The sequence below is a fragment of the Diospyros lotus genome, chromosome 5, assembly GCF_014633365.1.
Source record: "Diospyros lotus cultivar Yz01 chromosome 5, ASM1463336v1, whole genome shotgun sequence".
Lineage (NCBI taxonomy): Eukaryota > Viridiplantae > Streptophyta > Magnoliopsida > Ericales > Ebenaceae > Diospyros > Diospyros lotus.
The window spans coordinates 34,080,803-34,105,858 of NC_068342.1; the positions used below are offsets into that span (position 1 = coordinate 34,080,803).

The 25,056-nt window shown below is 37.4% G+C and overlaps 1 protein-coding gene across 1 annotated transcript; it reads left to right on the forward strand.

The window, feature by feature from the left end:
- The first annotated feature begins 5,469 nt into the window (after positions 1–5,469).
- LOC127801791 (synaptotagmin-1-like) lies at positions 5,470–24,991 on the forward strand. Its single transcript, XM_052337194.1, has 12 exons — positions 5,470–5,857; positions 6,787–6,885; positions 6,982–7,032; positions 7,133–7,256; positions 10,181–10,299; positions 10,431–10,532; positions 10,941–11,015; positions 12,125–12,201; positions 12,292–12,538; positions 12,627–12,965; positions 23,785–23,916; positions 24,602–24,991. The coding sequence occupies exons 1-12, from the start codon at positions 5,747–5,749 to the stop codon at positions 24,731–24,733; spliced, it is 1,608 nt and encodes a 535-aa protein (XP_052193154.1). The 5' UTR covers positions 5,470–5,746; the 3' UTR covers positions 24,734–24,991.
- The last annotated feature ends 65 nt before the right edge of the window (positions 24,992–25,056 follow it).

Here is a 25,056-nt window from a genome sequence, read left to right on the forward strand (position 1 = left end):
TGGTGCACGACTCTAAAGACCCCAAAAGCATTATAAAAAGACGAATTCTTGACGACTCTAAGCCATGGAGGGAATGAGACACAATCAAGCTAAAGGAAGAATTAGACTTTTTTAAAGAAATCAAGATAAAGGAAGAATGAGACGTTTTTAAAGAAACTCAAGAGCTGGGTTGTATTTCTCTATTCTTTCTCATATCCCAGATCATGATTCCCATCTTTGTTATTATTTTATCTATTGAAATCATGTATGGTTAAGTGCTTTGCAACTAGGGTGAATGATGAAACTTCATTTCTTGTTAGTTTAGTTTGACGTTGTTCGTTTTTGTTGTATTCTTGTCTTCTAGGTTGATTGTTTATTATACTCTAATTCTGTTTTGATGTTTGATAACCATTAAAACGTGTTTGTGATTTATATTATTTTTGAGATATTCAATATGAATTTAACACATGGTAATAAACAACATAAGATCCTATAATAAGTAAAGATACTATTATGCCTTGTGAAATCATTTTGAGATGATCATTGAGAGTGAATGCATACTTATATATTCATAAGTTGATTAAAGATAATTAATCTCATATATATGCATAGAATCGAATGACTATCGAAAGAGGCTTTTGATTGATATAGGATCATTAATTTTTAACTTAGGACAAGAAGTAACAAACTCAAGTAATGAAGAATTAAGTCATATTAAGAACGATAGTAGATTTATGAACCCTAGTGTCGTAAATTATTAAGCTTAAAATATGAATAATTGTTTTTGTGTATCCGTAATTTGTTAATCAGTTCTAATTAGTATAAAATCAATTGTTAATTATCCTATAATTGTGTGTGCCTTGTTGAAATTAAGTGTGATTAAAATATGCATTAATAATTAATTTTTGTAAGTACGATACTCTACTCATCATTATATTATTTGTTACGATCTGTTCACTTATAACATAGATTTGACAGACACAATGTAACATCCCGTTCGAGCGATAGGAAGGACCGGAACAACTTACCCTGATGGGCCTACGCGAACTTCCCAGGGGGGTCACCCATCCTTGGATTGCCCCAGGTCAAGCACGTTTAACTTGGGAGTTTTTTGCCAACATTCAGCCCAAAATGTATCCAGCTGGGCTCTCGAGGTATTACATTCTCCCCCCTTGAGCACATGACGTCATCGTCATGCGACCTTACAACCGATCCCAGATCTCCCCCGATGCATGACCGATGTGGGATTCGCCTAAGGTGCCTACACGCACCCCCCCTCGGGGACTCAGCATCATCGCTAAGGTTTGCCCCACGAGCGATAGGAAGATCCGGAACAACTTACCTTGATGGGCCTACGCGAACTTCCCAGGGGGGTCACCCATCCTTGAATTACCCCAGGTCAAGCACGCTTAACTTGGGAGTTCTTTGCCAACATTCAGCCCAAAAGGTATCCAGCTGGTGTTGTTTCCTTTCTTACACTATCCTCGATATATACTAACTTCTTTAGGCTCTCGGGGTATTACATTCTCCCCCCTTAAGCACATGACGTCCTCGTCATGCGACCTTACAACCGGTCCCAGATCTCCCCCCGTTGCATGGCCGATGTGGAATTCGCCTAAGGTGCCTACACACACCTCCCATAGGGGCCTACACACACCCCCTCGGGACTCAGCCTCCTCGCTGAGGTTTGTCCCACCACCGCGCTCAGAGGCTCGGGAGTCGACTCTGATACCACCTGTAACATCCCATTCGAGCGATAGGAAGATCCGGAACAACTTACCCTGATGGGCCTACGCGAACTTCCCAGGGGGGTCACCCATTCTTGGATTACCCCGGGTCAAACACGCTTAACTTGGAAGTTCTTTGTCAATATTCAGCCCAAAAGGTATCCAGCTGGTGTTGTTTCCTTTCTTACACTATCCTCGATATATACTAATTTTTCTGGGCTCTCGGAGTATTACACACAAACTATTTGAAATATGTGAGGGATTGTAACAAAAATAAGTGAAACTTCAAATGGTTTCTAAATGTTTCCAATCCCGCATTACAACATTACAAACTTTTCCTTTTGCTTTTATTTAGATTATGGTTTTATGGGGCTAAGAAGTCACTAAAGAGCTTCGAACTCACACGCATGAAATTGGGCCAACACAAGAAAGGATAGAGATTCCACATTAATCTTCTACATCTTTGACGCGTGGAAATTATCCATTAAGTTTGGTCCTTATTATTACACCTCGAGCTTTGAAAAATCTTAATATCACCCATTGGTCGTCTTTGAATCCACCATTTTCAAAGAAAACAATGAGATACCAGAGCTCCCAAGGGATAACACGTCACTATCATGAGCATCGACAACTATTAGAATGGATAGAATATGAATCCACCATTTCCAATCCCAAAGTGATTTGCAAGGGTGGTTATGTTCCTTAATTTAAAAATATATTTATAAAATCATAAGATGTTTTATTATATTTCTAAAAAATAAAATTAGATTTTTAATATAATCAATAGAATTAAGTCTATGTTTTAGAGCATGTTTGACTTACCGATTTGACCGCTAATAAGTCATTATAAGTTATTAAATTATCTTATAATGACTTATTTATTTTATGCATTTGCCAATATCTAAGAAATTAAACATTATCAAACTTATAAACTATTTTATTAAGGTTTGAAATAACCTCTCCCAACTTTTCTAAATAACTTCGTAGAAGTTTTTTGTGGTGACCAAGTAAGTTTTTGATTTACCCTTAAATAAAACACATATTTCAAATATTTATTATTTTTCATCTCTTTACCTTCTCTATAGGCACTATCGCCAGACCTATCTTCATCATCGTCATTGCCGTTGTCTGTCGTAGTCCTCTATCGTCATCGCCTCCATCTTTTTCTCCATCGTCCTGTGTCATTCATCGTCCCAGCCCATCATTATCGTCTTCATCTTTTTCTCCGTTGCCTCCATCTTTGCCTCTTCTTGTAGTTGCCATCGCTCCCGCCACCTCCTCTATTCGCTATATATTTATATATATATATAATATATTAAATTAACGTATTTAATATTTTTATTAAAAAAATAATATATTTATGAATTTTATTTACATTATTCAATATGTTTATTTTTATTTTTTTTGTCAAGTTTTGATAATTTATTAGATTTTTCAAATCAAATACATATAATTAATAACTTAAAAATACATTTATTTAAATGCGTTATCAATTTAAACGTTACTCAATTTTTTAATTTTACACAACTTATAAACTATTTTTAAAAGTAATAAGCCAACAGCCTCTTAGATATAAGATTGTAAACAAGAGATTTAACTATTGAATTACCAACCAAACAACCAATGAGTATCCCCATTAATTTTATAATCTATGCATTTAAATAACTATATGTTATACACATTCTATTCTTAGACATGATAATAGAAACAAAATGCCAAACATAACATCCATCGGATCAGCTCTCCCAACCCAGACATCATCATCATCATCATCATCATCATTCATCCATAGGCATCTACAGTGTACTTTATTGGATAACGATCCTCCACTCCTTTATCTCTTAAAAGTTTATCCCTTTCAAGAATGGGATATATTAATATTAGTGGGGTTGCATTACGTCCTACATTAGGTAAATTGTTTTATTAATTCTTCAATTTTGTTAGTAAGAAAATTCACACGTGTTTTCCCATCAAAAATCCATAATCTCAAAATTAACATAAACCCTCACAATTAAATGATTTTAAGATTTATATTAATATAGATCATGTCAATTTTTGTTAATAGAATTTAACCAAAATTTTTAAAAATAATAATAATAATATTACGTACATATTCAAAAGTTTGAGTGGCGCAATATTATGGGTTTGAGTATAGGTCCTTATAAGTAGTGTATTATCTACTTATATTTGAGGGATCAAAGTCTAGATTTTTTAACTTAGACTTACCCATTAGTTCGAGGGGGCGGTTAGTAATTTATAGAGAAAGTGTGACAGTCCGAATCGAAAGCTATTATGTATTGAAAACTTTTCGATTTTCACATTATAAAATACAAAGTTTATGAATTAGTAGTATAATTTATCCTTCATAAAATTATATAAACTAAATTTGTAATATGCTATTAGTTTTCAAACTCTAACAAAATATTATACAATACAATCAAAAAAGAGCTCCTTATTTAATTAAACAATAAGCTCAAAGCTATAAAGATATGAAAAAATTAATTTTTATTATAAAATTCAAAAATCAAAAACCACAAATTAACTGGTGAATGCTCCACAAATCTAAACTCGTTTGAATTATTTTAGAGTCATTCTATTTGTACATTATTTATGTACATTTTGAGGTACACAAGACATATAAATGACATAAATATCTCTCGTCTCACTGTACCTTACCACTTTAAATAAAAACATTTTAAACATTAGTACATTATTATATAGTATAAGATATATATATAATAATATATTAATAATATTTTCCAATTTTCTTAACTACAGGTCAGCACCTTGGAGTGGCCACCAAAATCACCTGTCGTCTTCTTGCCTGGCTCTCTCCCATTTGATCTTGCCGTGTCTGGCTTTGATGGCAACCCATCCCCCATTAAATTGAGATAAAAGCCTTTGGTGCCGTGAACTAAAGGAAAAGGGTCCCTTATTAAAAAATAATTTATTTTTTTATTGTGTTTTTAATTATTCTTTGAATACTAAGATTATACTTTTAATTTGTTTTAAAGCTAAATTTATTTATTAAAAAACTTATAATATTAAATGTTATGTATATACGATTTGTCTGGAGTATTAATTTTTTTATTAATATTATTAAAATATCTAATTTACTCTGTCATATTTAACAAATAAGATATTTAAAAGAAAATGTTGTGATATTTTAAATTATTTTATTTAATTAATTTTCTTTCAAAAAAACATGTTATTTAATTGAGACATATAATGATGCTAATTAATATGAATTAAAAGTTTAAATTTAATATTAAAAAATTTAAATATTTAGTAAGTGATTGAAAATATAACAAAAGTTGGGTTTTTTCTTTTTGTAATAAACAATATTATTAATAAGGACATTTGTAATAAATCTTATTAGTATCACTAAATATCATTCAGGTATTGTTAATAAGGACATTTGTTAAAGTGTATTTAATATATTTTATTTTATTTAAAAAATATAATAATTACACATTATTGTTGACACTCAAATATTTTTTTTGGTTAATAATAAATATAGGGTATCTTAAAATATTTTATTAATTAATAAAAATATTGAAAGATTAAAAATAAAATAAATAAAATAATAAAAGATTCATTATATTTATAGAAGATTTAATTTGGCTTAAAAAGGTAACAACTTAAATATAATAATAATAATAATAGGAGATAATGATATATGAATTTGAAAAAGACAAAATAATTTCCCTGTTGAAACGGTGGCCCAATTGGAGCACCAAAGCATAACGTGTTGGCGTCGCGTAAAAAACGCATTAAACTTTCAAAACCAGAAAAGCTGTCTCCCTCCGCCTTCTCTCCTCGTCACTCCCAAAGCATTTCTGAGCGACTCTTTTTTATCCAATTATTTTGGTGGCGATTCGAGGAGGAAATCGACAAGATCTGCTGTTGTTTGTTGTTCTGGAACTTTATGGATGTGGGTTCGGTTGGAAAGTAAGGGTGGGTTTAGATAGAGCCGAGGAACACTGGTTTTTGGGGCTGATTTCGAGTTTTCTAGGAGTTGTGGAAGAGTGTGATTGAAGATGGGTTTGTTGAGTACTTTGATGGGGTTTACGGGATTCGGAGTCGGGCTCTCTGCCGGCCTGCTAATTGGGTACTTCCTCTTCATCTACTTCCAGCCCACTGATGTTAAGGTCTCTCTCTCTCTCTCTCTCTGGGTATATTGTGTTGATATTGGTGTTCTTATGGAATTTGTTGTTCTTTTTATTTGTTTGCATGTGATATGGTATTAGATGTGAAATTAAACGCTTGCGCTGTTACATAGGATCGGGAGAGAGTTTGGTTTGGAGTTAGATGGATTGGGTTTTTTGAGATGGTATTCGAGATTTAACAATTTCTTGGGTGTGCATTTGGTTGTTGGGAAGAATTATCAGATTTTTTCTATCGTGTGCGTGTGCGTGTATATATATATATATTATATTATATATTAATGTAATGCTTTTCATTGTCTATAATCTGTATTATCTGGAGAATTTGGGTTAGAAATACTTCATTTGTAGATGTCCTGAAGTTTTTCTGTTCTTTTCCTTCCCTTTTTCAATATAGGAGATTGAGCCTGCTTACTGAGGTGAGATTAGTATTAGCTGCTTGATATCTTGACTCAGAATGTGATGCTGGGACAGTCATTGATTAAAAAATGCTTTTAGATGCGACTGAATTGAGCTTTCCAAATTTAGCATTATCTGTACTGTCTATTTATAGATTCCATGGGGTAATCTATTTGTTTTGAGCATCTCAATTTATCTCCAACATCAATGATGGTGAACCATGACTACCTACTGAACTGAAGAGGCAAAGTTGATGATTTTTTGACTGACCTTATTCAGAGATGGAACGGTTATTAGTTCTTTTTTTTTTTTCTTTTCTTAAACAACACGGCATCAATAGATTAATTTTAACTTTTCTTTTTCTTCCCCCCCCCCCCCCCCCCAATGTCTTTTCCAATGTTAAAGTTGTACATGGGGCTTCAGATCACCCTGCATGTTGTGTGTGTTAAATTTACCAGTCATTTGCAATTTCAGTTGTCTGAATATTTGTTGGCCCTGACTATTGGCTTGTCCAGGACCCTGTTATTCGACCATTGGTTGAACAAGATTCTGGGACATTGCAGAGACTGCTTCCTGAGATTCCTCTTTGGGTGAAAAATCCAGATTATGATCGTGTAGGTGGTTGATATTGCCTGCTATTACTGTTGTCTTCCCATTTCTTGTGTGCACTATGTTTTGATAATGTTTTGTTTGTTTTTGTTTTCGTAAAGATTGATTGGCTAAACAAGTTTATCGAGTATATGTGGCCTTATCTGGACAAGGTATTTTTATGTTTCTGATGATGTTGGAACCATATAGTAGATAGTTGCTTCATTTAACTTTTCTGAGTATTTGTTGCTGGCTCCCCCAACTCCTCACCAGGCAATATGCAAGACTGCTATAAGTATTGCAAAACCCATTATTGCTGAGCAAACTCCGAAGTATAAGATTGATTCTGTTGAATTTGAGACATTTACTTTGGGGACTCTTCCACCAACGTTCCAAGGTCGGTGAAACAGATACACCTTGTTTATTGTTGTTTTTTCATTCTTTAATATTTTACAGCTTAAATTCTGATTGAAAAGCTCAATATATGTTATATTTATGCTTATATACCTATTAATTAGATACTAAATTTCTCGTTTGTGAGTCCATAAGATTAAAAAAAGAAAAAAAGAAACTAATCTTCGAAAAGGACAAAAGAGATGTTTTCTCCTTCCCAAGCACTTGCATGTGCTCTAGTATTTAGCAGCTTGAGACTTCTTTTGTTTCAATCAAGAGGATGGTATTAGAAAATGTTTCATATCTTACTTATTGCTTAAGAGCAAGTTAGGTCCTAGATCTCAATTCAGTATCTCATTGACAATGTTGGGTTTTGTATGTTGTTTGTTATTTGTTATGACTAGGGATTTCATGCACCCTAGGAATAATCAATAATTATAAAATTGACTAATAGTCAAAACTTCTAGTTTTGAAAGTGTTCCTCCTATTTACAATTGGTCTCAAACTTGGATAAAGGAAGAGAGTTACATTAGGTAGCTGACAGACACAATCAATGTAAAACTTGCTAGATTTGACATCATGAATTCTATGATTGACGAGTTAGAATTCATGTATTGGACCTTATCTAGTGAGATTAGGGCTTGATATGTTGTGTTAATAATATGAAAATATTAATACTATTAATATAGTAAAAATATTAATAAATAATATAATTGATTAATAAGAAATAGTCAGAATTCAATAACAACAATTTCAATCTTATAAAATTTCTAAAATTTTAGAAATGAATAAAAATAATAATCAGTATCATTAATATTGTAGCAATATATTGAATATTCTACTAGCAATGTCATTTTTATAATAATATAAATATGATTTATTCATAATTTTGATATAATAACTTTAATAATTATCAATAAAAGTATAGTATTAGCAATATTATAAATATTGTGTCAATAATATTAATTGTATAATAGTATAATTATTATTATTTTAATATTATAATCACATGATTATTAGCAACATATTACATTACATAATAATTGAAAACATGTTCTATATAACCATTTGGATCACTTTTTTCAATTTAAAAGATAAGAAAATAATTTCCACATTTATCAGTTGAACATGTTTTCTGAATTTTCTTTGGAAAGCGAACAATAGAGATAAAGTAGAGAATTGGAGATGAAAAACAGGAATTTTTTTTTAACTAAATAGCCCCTAAAGATTCCATTGCATTAAAAGTAAGATTTCATTAAAGCTAGAAGGAAAAGTTACACGACTGGTTTTGTTTTGTGGCATAGAATATTGGGCAATAAAACACCAATATGTGCAAAATATGAGTGTAATGGAGATGATGATGCTGTGATATATGTGGCCATACCAGAAATGAAAAAAAGAGAAAAAAGAAAAAGAAAGATAAGATTAGAAATGAGGTTATTGGTAATTAGGTTAGAGTGGCTCCTATTGAAGATAAGAGGTGCGAGACAGGATTAATATGGTTTGGTCATGTGAAAAGAAGGCGAATCGCAGCTCATGTGGTGTGAGGAGAGTGGATGGAATAGAACTAAGCATTTAGCGGAAGAGGTAAAGGAAGACCAGGAAAAACATGGTGGGACAATAACAGCCTGTGTGGTGTGAGGAGAGTGGATGGAATAGAACTATTCATTTAGTCCAAATGATATTGACAACGGGTCTGTGTAAGAATCTTGTAATAGATATATTTTTGGCAAGTTTTCCTTTGTTTTTGTTGTTTAGTGGGTGATGCTGGCTTCTTTGTTAGGATTGACTTTTTTGGAGTTGGGTTTGCTTAGTAGGATTGGCATCATGTGGCATATTTGGTGCGAATGAAATTTGAGAGTTTTGAGAATCTAGAGCATTAGGGGGGGGTGTTTGTGTAAATGGTACCCACTTATTTTCCTGGTTTTCAAAGATTCCTGTCTTATCTCTGGAGCCTTTTTTGTTGTTTATTTATTTTAGTTGTTATTCTTCTCTTTAATTCTTCTTTCTTTTTTATCTCTTTGCCCTCTTCCCCCGTCCCCCTTTTGTTTTTGTGTTGGTTATTTTTTATCTATTGAAAAGAAGAATGAGGTATGGCCTTCGTAGCAATGGTAAGATTGCTGCCCTGTGACCAGAGGGTGATGGGTTTGAGTTGAGGAAACAAACCCCTTGCAAATCAAGGGTAAGGTTGCATCTGAAAACAACCCTCCCCCGACCCTTGTAAAGCAGGGAGTCTTGTGCGCTAGAGTTACCCTTTTTATTTAAAAAAAGAATGTTCTGGCAAAGTCACCTTCCATTGCATAATTGATATAATGCTGTTATGCCTAATAATCATTGAACATTGATAGTTCTGGAATTCCCCCTTTTCACCTTTTTTGTTTATAAAGATATGTTTTTACAAAATTCCATCACCATCCAAACTCATGTATACACCATTACTGGCACACATATTCACCTGCTGCTATTATTTAAATGGGACTTAAGTTGGTTTATTTTCTCTTCTTTTGTTTTGTTTGTTCCTTGTTTTTGTGTTTTTTTGGGGGGTGGTGGGGGTGGGGGGAGTAGTTTTTAGGTTTGAATATGCTTTGGGGTTCAGAAGTTTCTCAATATATGCACATGCTTAATCAGTACTATTGTTCCCATTGAAACGCTTGATTTTAGTGTCTGCTTGTGCCACAGCTCAGTGAAAAATTCTACTATCAGTATTGAATTTGAGGTCCTTGATACCTAATGTACATCTCAGACACCACTTCTTTTAGTCCTTAAAATATCTCCATCTTTTGATCCATTTGATATATTTATTATAGGAAAAGGATGAGTTTCTATCTCATTATGTTCATTCTAGTAATTAATTTGGAAAGCATAAGCTGTTGATAATTTGCTTACAAGACTTGCCATAATTTTTCCAGCACATGTCATTCTTCGCAGGTATGAAAGTCTATATTACTGATGAGAAGGAGTTGATTATGGAACCATCCGTGAAATGGGCAGGAAATCCTAATGTCACTGTTGCTGTCAAAGCATTCGGCTTGAAAGCAAACATTCAGGTAATGGATTTTTTTCTCATTGTTATTATTAAGGGTAATACTTTATCAGCATTCTGATTTCTGAATGCTGATACCCAGAGTCTTTATTAGCTGCACTAAGTGTTAACTACATAACTCTTGGAGAATTTCAGGTGGTGGATTTGCAAATATTTGCTGCGCCACGAATAACTCTAAAGCCATTGGTGCCAAGCTTTCCTTGTTTCGCCAAAATCTGCGTGTCTCTCATGGAAAAGGTTTGCTCTTCTAACAGTAAATTATTTTATTTTTTTTATTGTGCAATAACTTTAGAGCCTATTGAGCAAACCTTCACCTGCTATTTTATACCTATGGACTCTGGTACTTTAACCATAGCCAATAAAGTCCTTCTGAGCACATACACTTGGCCAGAGTAGCCTTACTGTTTTCAGCCACTAAATATTTTAAGCTTTTAGATATCTTTGTTGGGGAGGGTCATTTTTTGGACAGCTTTATCCTTGTTTTGCAAAGGGATTGTTTCCGCAACTCAAACTTGTGACAATCCAGTCACCAAGGAGCATTGTGCACTTGGGATGCCCTTCAAACATTATTGTGGGGAAGTATTTTGTATTGAATGACCCTTTTGGCTTCTTCTTCTTTATAACTGCTTATCTTTACTCTTGCAGCCACATGTGGACTTTGGACTTAAGCTCCTTGGGGCTGATCTTATGTCAGTTCCTGGTCTGTACAGGTTCGTTCAGGTACAACTATCCATGCTGATAATTATAGGTTCTCTCTCCCTCTCTCTAGACATTCCTATTCTAGCTGCAAGTAGTTGGAACATATTGCTTCATTGAGTTCAGTTGAGCAATCCATATGATCTATACACTAGGGTTTGAAGTTCAGGAATAAATCATTGCAGATCATTTAACTTGATATAGATATTTGTGATTCAGACTTAAGGGTTGGGCTGATGGTAAGAGACCATAGTGAAAAGAACTTCCTGGGAGCAAGCCAATACACAGATTTTTGTGTCCTTGCTTGATGTGTGTAGTTTGCAGGTTATTGTGCATGCTCAATGCATGTAGTTTACACCCAAAGGGTAGTGGATGCAGGTTTTCCATCATTATTTAAAAAAGAAAAAAAAAAGAAATTTGTGATTGATGGGAAGAACATACTATTGGAAGCTTCAGTTACATGGATGGTGATTGCTACTTCGCAACAATTATTTATGTATCTTAATTGATACTAAACTGCATCCCACCTCTACTTCTAGGACATAATCTATTTGAGAACCCACATGTACTTATTTGGTAACTCTGTTTATTATTCATTTTGATAACGTTTGTTGCCATCTCATTCAGATTATACTAGTTGGTACCTATTTTTTGATGGAGTGGAACTGGTAATATTCTGTATATCTAGCTCAATGACACCTTACATGTTTGTTTTAGAACTAGATGGTCTCTATATGCACCTGTGCACTTTTTGATATTTCATTTTTGGCTTCAAGAAAGCAAGAGAGGGATATCCTCATCCTATCTTTTGTTCCACTCAACCTGGAGATGGCGTTGGTCTGCATGTGCTCTAGATTTAGTGAAGCTCATGATTTGGTGAAGAATAGGAACTAGAATACCTGTGTTGATCCATTCTTTGTGTGGATGCATTTTCATATAAGAGGAAGTCTAATTTTATCTCTGTTGAGAAGAGCGGTGTATTGCTGTCATTTTTCTAGATCAACTTTTCCTGTCCTTCAGTCAGGGTATCACTAGGAGTTTTCTTTCTCACTGCCAGCTATTTTATCTGCATTTCAGTTTAAAAATTCTTACAGGTGCTTTTTTTTTTTTTTTCTTTCTATATATTACTACAGGAGCTTATCAAAGACCAGGTTGCCAACATGTATCTATGGCCCAGAATCCTAGAAGTAGCAATCATGGATCCAACTAAGTATATCTTTCTAAATCCATCCTTGATGTTCAAACATCTTCATTGTTGTCATACTTATTTCCTTACCAAGACAATCACTTGAATTTGCAGAGCCATGAAGAGGCCTGTAGGAATCCTTCATGTGAAGGTTCTGAGGGCAATGAAACTTAGAAAAAAAGACCTGCTGGGTGGTTCAGACCCTTTTGTAAAGTTAAAGCTCACTGAAGATAAGGTTCAATCAAAGAAAACTACGGTTAAGCACAAGAGCCTGAACCCTGAATGGAATGAGGAGTTTAACATGGTTGTTAAAGATCCGGAGACCCAAGTTTTAGAACTCAATGTTTATGATTGGGAGCAGGTATATATTTCAAATTCAAAATGCAAGTTTGAAATTTGTTCTTGTATCATCAAATTATGCCTCTCAACCCTGTTTATTCCTGTTTTAGGTTGGTAAACCTGAAAAGATGGGCATGAATGTAATTCCTTTGAAAGAACTTTCCCCTGATGAACCAAAAGTTACTACTTGCAATCTCCTGAAAAATATGAATCCCGATGATGCTGAAAATGATAAGTTACGTGGGCAGCTTGTGGTGGAATTGACATATAAACCCTTTAAGGAGGACAACATTGCAAATGACATCGAAGGTGAAAAAGCTCCTGAAGGGGCACCTGCTGGTGGAGGCATGCTTGTGGTTATAATTCACGAAGCACAAGATGTTGAAGGAAAACATCACACCAATCCTTATGCAAGGATCATTTTCAGAGGGGAGGAGAAGAAAACTAAGGTGCACGATTAGTTATTATGTCTCTGTTTTTACCCTAAAAGGCATTTTGATACTAATATTTCATAAATAAGAATCCAAGGATAGTTTCAACTGATGGATACAATTATAAAAAAAAAAATCTTCTGATGGATATGTTAGTGATAAATATTTATTTCAGACATGAAGTTAGTTACAGAAAGGTAGAAAACTGAAAATTGTTTCATGCAATGTTGTCTTTCAAGTGAACATGTTGAACGTTTCTATTTACAATTGTCTTAGTTCTGTTATTGAATGGTTTGTGAACCGCATAAGCTAGTTGATGGAGTTATGCATTTATATATTGGTTATGCCATGCCATCATAGTGGACTAGTTATGTTGATTAGTGGTAGAACCCTTACACAATTGATTGAATTTAGCAATAGAACAATAGGAATTCTTCAATTACAGAAGCTCACAGCAGTAGCTACAAACGAATACAAAACAAAAGAAAGCAAAAAATTGCCCTATTCGAGAGGTCCTTCTCTCTCCCATGACTCCTTCCAAATTATCCAGATCCCTTCTCTCTCCTTTCCCCTTCCCTTTTATATGTAATCCTTAGTCCGTTCCAGCCACATGAGTTGTTATTCCCTCCCTAACCAAATGTGACTCTTTTGCCCTTGAGTCATTTTCCTTGGCTGCCTCTGTTTCCCCCCTCCGTTGTTGGTAAGTGCGATTAACAGGGGTCCTAACATTACTCCCGCCCTTGAGACTCACCTTGTCCTCAAGGTGAAACTCAGGGAATTGATGCAGTATTTGATGGTATGGCTCCCAAGTTGCCTCCAGGGGTGGCAACCCCTTCCATTGGATAGAACATCTAGGCTCCTCAAGTTTTTTTCCGTGCTCGACCTTACCCCCAGTAGAAATTCTGGCTCCACTTTCATCTCTAGCTCAATAGTTAACTGGTTAGGGATTTTTGTCGCCTTCTGCACTGCTCCTTCAGCTTTGCAGGGCTGGGAGACATGAAATACGGGTGAATGGCACAGGAGGGCGGTAGAGACAGCTTGTATGTCATCTTCCTGGTCCTTTTATCCACTGCAAAAGGTTCGTAGAACTGAGGTGACAGTTTCTCATTCAGCCTGTAGCCAATGTCTTCTATCTGTAGGGGGCAGATTTTCACATAAACCAATTTGCCAACCTCAAAATGAACGTCATGCCGCCTTTTATCTGCTATGTCTTTCATTCTTGCTCGCACCCGCAACAATTGGGCCTACAACAACTCCAAAACTGAATCACGCTCCAGCAACTATTGTTCTATTACAAAAACAACCATTGTTCCCTTCTCAAATCTCATCAAGGGGAGAGGTTCATGCCCATAGATTATTTGAAATGAAGTTAATTTTGAGGAAACATGGTAAGAGGTATTATACCAATATTCAGCCCAAGGAAGCCAACTGCACCATGCCTTTGGCTTGGAGGAAGAAAAATATCTGAGGTACGTCTCCAAAGTATGGTTAAGGACCTTCGTTTGGCTATCGGTCTGAGGGTGATAGGAGGTGCTTCTATTCAACTTAGTGCCTTGCAACCTGAATAGTTCTTCCCAAAAATAGTTGACAAAGATTTTATCTCTATTGGAAACGATAGAGTTTGGAACACCATGTAACCGGACAATCTCCTTCACAAAGACCTTTGCTATGTTGGCTGCTGTAAATGGATGTTTCAAAGCAATAAAATGTCCATACTTAGTCGATCTACAACCACTAAAATAGAATCCCTTCCCGCTGATTTTGGCAACCCCTCAATGAAATCCATAGACACATCCTCCTAGATTTGATGAGGAATAGGGAGTGGCTGCAGCAGACCACCCGACAATAGTGCCACATATTTACTCTGTTGGCATATTGGGCATTAAAGACATATTGATGAATGCCCCGCTTCATCCCAGCCCAATATACATTAGCGGATATTCGTTTTAAGTCTTGAGGAAACCAGAATGGCCCCCAATCTGCTCATCGTGTCCTTCCTTTAACATCAATTGAATTAGGGTGGAGCCCTTAGGAAGATACAACTTCCCTTTGAATAGCAAATGGCCATCCACCCACGCAAAATCGGGTTTGCTAGAAGGATCAGCCTACACCTCCCTAACAATTCATTGGAGTGTATTATCTTCCTCGACCTCTTTTTTAAGATCGTCTAGCTGCAAGACTTGAGGAATGATGAGGGCCATCAACGTGAGAGGGGAGTGGAGGCGTGAGAGGGCATCCCTTGCTCGATTCTCTAACCCGAGGTGAATTCTCTAACCTGGGGTGATATTGGATCTCAAAATTGTATCCCATTAGCTTCACCACCCATTTTTGACATTTCGGACTGATCGCTCAATGCTCCATAAAAAACTTAAGGCTTTGCTGATCGGTCTAAATAACAAATTTCTGCCTCAATAGATAATGTCTCCATTTCCTCATTGCGAATACTATCGCCATCAACTCCCTCTTGTACATCGATTTATTTTGACCACTTGGATTAGGGTGTGGCTGAAGAAAGCAAGAGGCTGTTACTTCTGCATCAAAACCGCCCCCTAATCCATGCCCCGAAGCATCTATCTCCACAATGAATTCCTTTGAGAAGTCCTGTAAGGCCAACATCTGCAGATCTGTCATAGCCCTTTTGAGGGACAAAAAAGTTTGATCCACTAACTTTTTCCAAAAGAAGTTATCCTTCCGGAGGCGCTCTATTAATGGCCATGCCAATTTGCCATAGTTGCTCACAGATCTCCGATAATACCTTGTAAGGCCTAAGAACCCTCGGAGTTTGTGCAAAGATTTAGGGCTGGGCCACTCCATAACCACCTTTACTTTAGTGCTATCTACAGCCACACCTTTTTGTGAGATGACATGCCCTAAATACTCAATCTCCCGTTGCCCAAACTGACTTAGCATACAACCGACGAGTTGTTAGGACCTGTAATACGCACCTCAAATGCTCCTTGTGTTCGGCCATATTCTTACTATAAACCAAAATGTCATTAAAAAATACCAAAACAAACTGCCTCAAGTGCTCTTTAAAAATCTTGTTCATTAAGGATTGGAATGTGGTGGGTGCATTTGTTAAACCAAACGGCATAACCAAAAATTCTTAATGACCCTCATGTGAGAAAAGCAATTTTTGGAATGTCATTAGGTGCGATTCGTGTCTGATGATACCCCAATTTCAAGTCTAACTTAGAAAGAATTGCAGCTCCATTTAGCTCATTTAGTAACTCTTCAATAACTGGAATTGGAAATTTATTGGGGATTGTTACCTTGTTTAAAGCCCAGTAGTCCACATAAAATCTCCAGCCACCATTCTTCTTCTGGACTAACAACACATGATTGGAAAATGGGCTAATACTCGGCCTAATGAGCCATGATGCCAACATCTCCTGAACCAACCTCTCAATCTCATTTTTTTGGAGGTGGGGGTAGCAGTAAGGTTGTGCACTTACTGGAGGGACCCCCGGTTGCAACATGGCTCTTCAAACACTTCCCTGAAGTCTGTTAGCAGCTCTTGCAGAATGCCAAGTGTACGTGTATTTTTTCCCGCAAGTGAACGGAATCTTAACAAGTAATATAATGATAAATCATTCCCACGAGGATTAGCTTTTGATCCCCACTTTAACCACTGTCAAGTTTAACAAGCCACACACAATAAAGAAATTATTCACTGTAGGTATTATATTAATTAAAATTGAATGACTAACTAAAAACGCAAAACAACCCTTTGGATTTTTAAATGCAGAAATCTAATGCACTAGGGTTCATGAATTCATCGTAGTTCTTTAATTAGTTTAATCTTTCAGTGATCAAGTTTTATAATTCTTGCTTTGAGCTGAAAATCGATGATCCTAAGTTAATCAAAAGCCTCTCTCGATGTTCAATCAAATCTATGCTTACATATGAGATTAATTATCTATAATTAATCTACAAGTATACAAACATGCATTTATCCACAATGATCATCTAAATAAGATTTCACAAGGCATAATGGTATCTCTATCTATTATCGAATCTTATGTCATTTATTACCAAGTGCTAATCTATATTGAATCTCTCAAAGGCAATATAAATTACAAACACGTTATAATAGCGGCCAAGCATTAAAACGAAATTAGTGCATAATAAACAATCAACTTAAAAGACAAGAATATGATAATACCTGAATACTTTTAATTAAACCATCATTGAACTAGGTTTCATCAATCACCCTAGCCACAAGGTATTTAGCCTAATATAGTTTCAACCAATGAAATAATAATAAAAACGGAGTTCATGATGTGGGAGAGAAGAAAGAACAAAAAAATACAATCAAAACTGAAGTTCTTCAAGAAAATCTTTCTTTCTCAACTTGCCTTCTTCTCTCTCTCCAAAAACGAGTCTTTTTATAGTGGTTTCTAAGTCTTCAAAGTCATGCCTCTTGAAAGAGCCCATCTTCACTTGATTTGGAAGGAAACAGGCTTAAAACGACATTTTCACGATGTTTTGCGCCTTACTGCGGTCTTACCACAGAATGCATGCCACAGCAGGGCTGTGAGCCACATATTATTTTTCCAACCACGGCCTTACCACAGAATGCTTTCCGCGATAAGGCCGTGAGCCACATAAAGTTTAAACAATCACTACCCTACCACGGTATGCTTTGCATGATAATACCGTGAGCCACAGAAATGAATTCTTACTGCGACCCTACCACACAATGCTTTGCGTGACAACACCGTGAGATGTTTCTCATTTATTTCCAACATTTCGCCAATAACGTCCTCCTTTCGATGCTTTGCGACCTCATCAACCTCGGCCCCGAGTGAACTTTTGACCTTGCCTTTAATGCCCAGTTTAGCTCCAAAAAATGTGACAACATCATCACTTTTTGCTCCAAGTGTCTTCAACACATGCTTCACACCTACATGACCAAATATTGAACAAATTAAAATAGAAATCGTGCTCATTAATAGAATAAATGCTAAGTTCATTGACCTAATCTAAGTGTATAAAAAAACACTTATCACCAAGAATTTCCACTTTCACTTCGTTGACCTTAGCTGCCAAGGTTCCCAATTCTAGCAACACTTCTTCTCCATTTTCTTGGAATGCCTTCATCATTGACTTCAAAGTTACTAGTGTTTTGTTGAGGCTGGGATCCCCATGTAGTGTTACGACCGTGCCCCCCACTCTAAACTTCATAACTAATGAGCCCCAATCCACTTGTGTCTCCCCAAGCGTGGCTAACCACTTCATCTCGAGGATTACATCTGAGCTTCCTAGCTCTAATGGCAAGAAGTCCTCAACTACCTCAACATTTTGCAACGATAAGGTCACCCCCTTACATACTCCAGCCCCCTGTATCGCCATGCTCGACCCCATGATCACTCCATAACCTCTAGTTTGTGTCCGGATCAGTCCCAATTTTTGCACCAGATCAGCAGCGATGAAGTTATGGGAAGCTCCACTATCAATTAGGACCACCACTTCCTAGCCCTCTATTTCCCCCTTTACCTTCATAGTTTGTGGAGGTGTTAACCCCACTATCGAATTCAAGGATAGCTCTACCATTTCCCCCATTTTGACCGTGTCTCCCAATTCCCTAGAATTCTCCCCTACTTCGGCTCCCTCTATGTGCTTTTTTCCTCTTCCTTTTCCTCTTCATAAATTACCATCACCTGCAACTCCCTGTTCTTGCATTTCTGCCCCATTGAGTACTTCTCATCACAATGAAAACATAAGCCCTTTGCCCGTTTGGCTTGCAACTCGCTCTCACTAAGCCATTTGAAAGAGGGGTTGCTCCACTTTCCGATGGCTAGAGGCTGGTGTGAGGGGGCGAGACTGGGTGTCACTGATTTTTGTGACGTTGGCGAAAGAGGCGAAATCACCACTCCCTGGTAATTCAAAGTTGGGGTTGAAGGGGCTTGACCTTTGTTTGGGCTTGGTCCGAAGTACTTCCATGGATCACTTGATTCCTTTCCTCAATCCGTTGGGCTAGGTCCATCATCTGCTTTAGACCAGTTAGCGTCAGCACCCTCATGTTGGCCCTGATATCTGGTCTCAACCCATTGATAAAATGACCTTCCAGTAAGACCTCTGGCATGTCTTCGAGCAGTGATGCCAAAGGCTCGAAGTAAAGGCGATAGTCCTTGATGGATCCCCACTACTGGAGAGCGAGGAATCTCTCCTCCACCATGCCTTCTTGCGTGGATCAAAATCTACTCCTCAACGCCACCTTGAGCTCCTCACCTGTCGTTACCTTTGTTTCCACTGGAATCATGAGAGAGTAGCACCTTCAAAATAGAGGGCCATGGAATCCAGCTTCTCCGTGTCTGTCAATTGATTCACGACGAAGTATCTCTCAGCCCTAAATACCCAACCATCAGGATTGTCCAGTGTTCAAAAATGCGCTAGGCGCTAGTCGGGCGCCTAGGCGGGGCCTAGGCGGCGACTAGGAAAAATGATTTTTTTTTTTTTTTTCTAAAAACCTTTTGATGTAATTTGATATTATTTTCAGGTAAATCAAAGTTGAAAAGACAAGTGAAATAATGGAATTAAGACTCAAAAAATAAACTATTATATTAGTTATAAGTTCAAGAAGGTAGAAGTAGCAATAATACAACATAAACCATATCCGAAGAATCTAAGTCTAACTATCTAATTGGTCTTCTTCCTCTCCATATTCTTCCAATACACGATCTTCATCGGACTCAAAATCAAATTCATTGATTTCTTGCTCATCTTCTTCTTCTGATTGAAAATCATCTTCATGAAGCTCTCTCATCCTAGAACTTCTTCGAGCTTGAAGCATCTCGTCTGCTCCCGATGCTTCACCAACCACTTCCCAAGTGAGTCCCGTACCAGGCTCAACTTCTTCATCATCTTCTCCATCAACGATCCATCCTTGTGCATTACTAGCATCACTAGCAAGTAGCACATCAACATTCCTTTCTTTCTCCCTTTTGTGCTTGTTCATCAATTTCGCATTAAATTGAACATAGACTAGATTGTTCAATCGATTCACGTCTAGTCTATTTCTTTTCTTCGTATGTATCTACATAAATAAAATAAAAGCAATATCAATATAAATGATAACTGAATAAGGATAACTAATTGATAGTAAATAAATATAATTCATATATAAACTAACCCCTTCAAAAGTGCTCCAATTTCTTTCACAACCGGATGAACTAGTGGTTAACGAGAGAATCTTTCTCGCCATTCGTTGCAAGTTTGGAGTTTGATTTCCATAAGTCATCCACCATGTAACTACATAGGTCAAACAAGTATAAAGTAAACAAATTTAATTTATACACTAATACACAATAGAAAGGATTAAAAGAATTTTATACCTGGATTATAATTGTCATCATTTTTCGCACACCCTTGAGTTGCCCACGATTTTCCAAAAGCTCCATCTTTACGAGTATACTTTGGCAACTCAACATTTATAACATGGCCTTGCAATTCACCATCATAATGATAAAACATCTCCACACAGTTAAAAAGTCCATCCATCACTTCATTATCAAGTTGTATATCCATATCCTTGAAAAAGTAGTAGGGATTCAAAAGGTAAGCTGCAAAATGTAGTGGACTATCTAGCCTATCTTTTACCCTTGCTTCAATAATCTCCATAATAGGCTTATAGTTCTTTTCAAGATTATTTAAGGCCTCCTTAATATCTTCCTTTGCTTGCTTAATCTCTCCACATAAAAAGCCCATAGAAGGCTTTCTATCCGCATCAACAATTCGAAGCACCTTCACCAAAGGTGCAAAAACTTTAAGGCATATAGTCACACCATTCCAAAAAGCAATGCTCATCATAGTAGCATAGGCTGCTTTCCCTTTAACAATCTTTGACCATTTGCACTCCTCCCATTCGGAGCTGGTAAACATTGCCCTCAATTGGGCCTTTTTCTCCATCAAACTCTGTAAAGTCAAGAAAGCAGAAGCGAATCTAGTAACTCTTGGTCTCACTATATCCCTCTTCTTCGTAAATGACCTCATTAAGGACAAGGTCTTATTGTGTGCATAAATGAAGATTGTGAAACTCTTGGCCTGATCAATGACTTTCTTATACTTCGGCAGTTTTCCAATACTTTCAAGCATCAAATTGATGGTGTGAGTAGCACATGAGGTCCAAAAGATATTTGGCCTCTTCACCTTCAATAATTTTGCCGCTCCCATATTATTGGCAGCATTGTCGGTTACTACTTGGATGACGTTTTGTGGCCCAACTTGCTCAATGCATTTATCTACATACTCAAAGATAAGTTCACTTGTATGTGCTTCATCTGAAGACTCTCTAGAAGAAAGGAAAGCAGTACCTGCATTAGAATTAACACATAGGTTCATGATGCTCCTCCTTTTTCTATCTGTCCAAGCATCTGTCATAATGGAGCACCCAGTTCGTGCCCACTCTTCTTCATGCTTCTTCAATAACTCTTTTATTCTGTCAACTTCCCCCTTTAATAGTGGTTCCTTCAATTGGTATTGACTGGGAGGTTTGAAGCCCGGCCCAAATTGACTAACCGCCTCAACAAACAATTTGAAGCTATCATTATCAATCGCATTGAAAGGTATACCGGCTTCAGACACCCATCTAACACAATATTCACGAACAGACTGTGTTCTCTCTTTAAACAATGCTTCACTAATAGTTTGTTGCCTTTGGCTCATTCTCGCACTCAAACAAGTTTCAGGGCTGATGGAGCTTGCAAACTTATCGATAGGGCCAAGAGTACGGGACGTTTTTCTGCTACCTAACTCTTGCAATTCATCTTCATCATCCCCTTCCACTCTTTCGGAGATATTAACAGTTGATCTCATCAAATCTTCCTCCTTCTTCTTATTTTTCCTCTTATTCTTTGCCTCGGCAATAGCATTCTTACATTTGGCTTGATCTGTTGGAGAAGATTTTGGACATGCAGAAACATTTCCAGAAATGTGGCCAATGTGTTCTTTTACTCTGTAAACACCTCCAGACATAATTTTACCACACAACTTACATTTAATTTTATCCATATTTTTCGGATCAATTAACATTCCATACTCCCATCCGACATCATTTGACTTCCTTTTAAGAATTGAGGAGGCCTCGGACGATGCTCCCGTACTTCCAGTCCTATCCGAATCATTCATTTCACTTCCTGACTCCTGTTTTTCCCTGAGTATTGAATAATTTCAATAATATACATTAAAATTTAACTAAAACTCATCAAATGAAATGAAATCAGCTGCTGCTTGAAGCAGCAAGCTGACGCAGCAAGCTTGCATATTGCTTGCTTGCTGCTCGTTGAAGCAGCAAGCAAGCAATATGCAAGCGAGCCATGAGTAGCTTTGCGCTGCTGCTTGCTGCTGAGTTGCTGCAGAAAGGCAAGCTTGCGTTGGCGGAGGAAGATGGATGGTTGGATACATACCGCAGCAAGACGCGAACGGCGACGAGAGAGAACGACCAACAGGCAACAGGTGAGGTCGGCAGCAACGAGAGAGCAAGACCAAGAGAAGAGATCAATGGTGGTGGCGAACAACCAAGAAGAGATCGAAGGCGAGAGAGAGAGAGAGAGGAGCCGCGATGAACACAACCAGAGAGAGAAAGGGAAAGGGGATCGGGAAATAGAGAAAGGGAGGGGGAAAAAAGGTTGGCCCAAGACGCGCACGACCTAGGTGGCCCAGGTCGTGCGCGACCCAGGCGGCCGCCCAGGCGGTTAGGCGCCGCCTGGTCCGCCTAGGCGGCGCCGCGAACCGATTAGTCGGCCATGGCGCATAGGGCTACCGAGTAGCCCTAAATCGATGCGGCCGGTTGCCGCTCAGCGCCTAGGCGGCGCTTAGGCGGCCGCCTAGGCCGAATTTTCGAACACTGGGATTGTCTCTCTCAAAGGTAGGCATCTCCAAACGCTGACTTCTAACTTCCAGCCTTCCGAAGCCCTTGAACCCACTGCCTACATCCCTTCTCTTTTTCCCAACTTTCGGCATATCCTTGAAGGTGAGGGAAGAATCCATGGGTATGTTCTCCCCACTCTGTTTTCCCTTCCCTTTTCCTACTCCCCCCATTTCTCCATCAGCAGATTGAATTGTTCTAACATCACTGCCATGTTCTTCTCTATATTTTGCACCCTCTGGAACTCATTTTTCATCGAATCCAATCCGACCTGCAATCCCTCCATTCTCCCCTCTATCTGCTGTTGATAGCTCTCCAATCTCCCCTCCAACTCTCCAACTCTCAGAGACAATCACTCCCATGGATCAAGGCTCTGATACCAAAATTGGTAGAACCCTTACACAATTAATTGAATTTAGGAATAGAACAGTAGGAATTCTTCGATTTTAGAAGCTTACAGCAGTAGCTATGAACGAATACAAAACAAAAGAAAGCAAAAAATCGGCCTATTCGAGAGGGCCTTCTCTCTCTCTCATGACTCCTTCCAAATTTTCCAAATCCCTTCTCTCTCCTTTCCCCTTCCCTTTTATATGTAATCCTTAGTTCATTGCAGCCACGTGAGTTGTTATTCCCCCTCTAACCAAATGCGACTCTTTTACCCTTGAGTTATTTTCCTTGGCTGCCCCTGTTTCCCCCCTCCTTTTATGTCGCCTGTAAGTGCAACTAACAGGGTTCCTAACAATTAGTTAGTGGTCTAGTAATACTTCCATGTGTATTTGACCCTCAAAATGTTACAATATTTGATTTGTACAAGTGATTGGTTTGTGAACTGTGTGTTAGTTCGCTTATTTATAGTTTAGTGATGTGAACTGCCAAAGTAGTGAAGTTATGTTGATCAGTGGTCTTGTAAAATTTTAATGCAATATGTGTGTTTAACCCTCATAATGTTATAATCTTTTATTTGTACAGCATGTAAAGAAAAATAGAGATCCTCGATGGGAAGAGGAATTTCATTTCATGCTGGAAGAGCCTCCTATTCACGATAGGATTCATGTGGAAGTTGTGAGCACTTCATCAAGGATTGGCCTACTGCATCCCAAGGTACAAATATCTGGCTGAAATAGTTGCTCATAGAACTGAACATTTGAAAAGCAAATATTACGAGTTTGGAAGTGAAATGCTGGTTTTATGATTCCTAGACACTATCCAAAAAGCTTGGGAATCTAAATTTCAGTCCAAGTAGCCATCCCTGGATTATAGATTTTCATGCTTGGGAATGTTATGCACTCTATTCTGGACGTGATTGGTTTTCAAAACTACTCTAAATTGGTCAATACCTTGTCTCTAGCCAATTCCTTTATGCTCCACATGTTCTGTGATCAGTAGTGTAACACTACACTTAATCCTGGAACCCATTCCCTCCCAGTATGTACTCTTCTGCTATTATGCAGGTGGCTTACACTTTTGTTTTGGATGTTTTGAACAGCATCTTGTCATCAATGGCCCCGATTGTAGAATTCTGTAATTTAGTATGAAAAAAAGGTGACACGACCAGGTTCTCTATGACATTCTTAATGGACAAGGTGAAGCATCTTAGAAGTAGTATCAACTGCACTGTTTTGGTTGGTTGGTTGGTTTTTTGTTTGGGGGTGGGGGGAAGAGCCAACATGGTTCTCCTGATTACAAAACAGAACACCAGCCATGATGTTTGATTCCGTTTCGGGTTTTTGCTGTATATACATACATGTATTGATTGAATGTCTAAACCGTGTGTTTCTGGAATCAGGAGATTTTGGGGTACATCGACATCAATCTGTCCGATGTTGTCAACAACAAAAGGATCAACGAGAAGTTCCACCTCATCGACTCGAGGAATGGGAGGATACAAATTGAGCTGCAATGGAAACCTTCTTCTTAAAGGGGTGTGATTATATTTTCCTGTGCCTGGAACCTCAGCATTCTGCTAGACGTTGAAGGGGAGGGGAAGCTTTTATGAATGGCTGCTGCTGCTGCTGCTGCTGCTGCTTGTTGATCTCAAGTCAATTGTGTTTGCTGTTTCTGTACATTATTAATATCTTCAAGTCTATACTCATACCAAATCTGCTCTGCTTGCGCCTTCAAGTTTCATTTTGTTTCTATCTGGATCTGTTCTAGTTTCAAAATTTATATTCTGATTCGTCACGCGCCTTTTTATTTTTAGTTTATTTTCAACTCTTCACTTCCTAAGCACAATCATATATT

Coding starts and splice junctions, on each gene's coding strand:
- LOC127801791 (XM_052337194.1), top strand. CDS start 5,747: ATGGGTTTGTTGAGTACTTTGATGGGGTTTACGGGATTCGGAGTCGGG. Junction 5,858..6,786: donor TCCAGCCCACTGATGTTAAG/GTCTCTCTCTCT, acceptor TGGCTTGTCCAG/GACCCTGTTATTCGACCATT. Junction 12,539..12,626: donor ATGTTTATGATTGGGAGCAG/GTATATATTTCA, acceptor TTCCTGTTTTAG/GTTGGTAAACCTGAAAAGAT.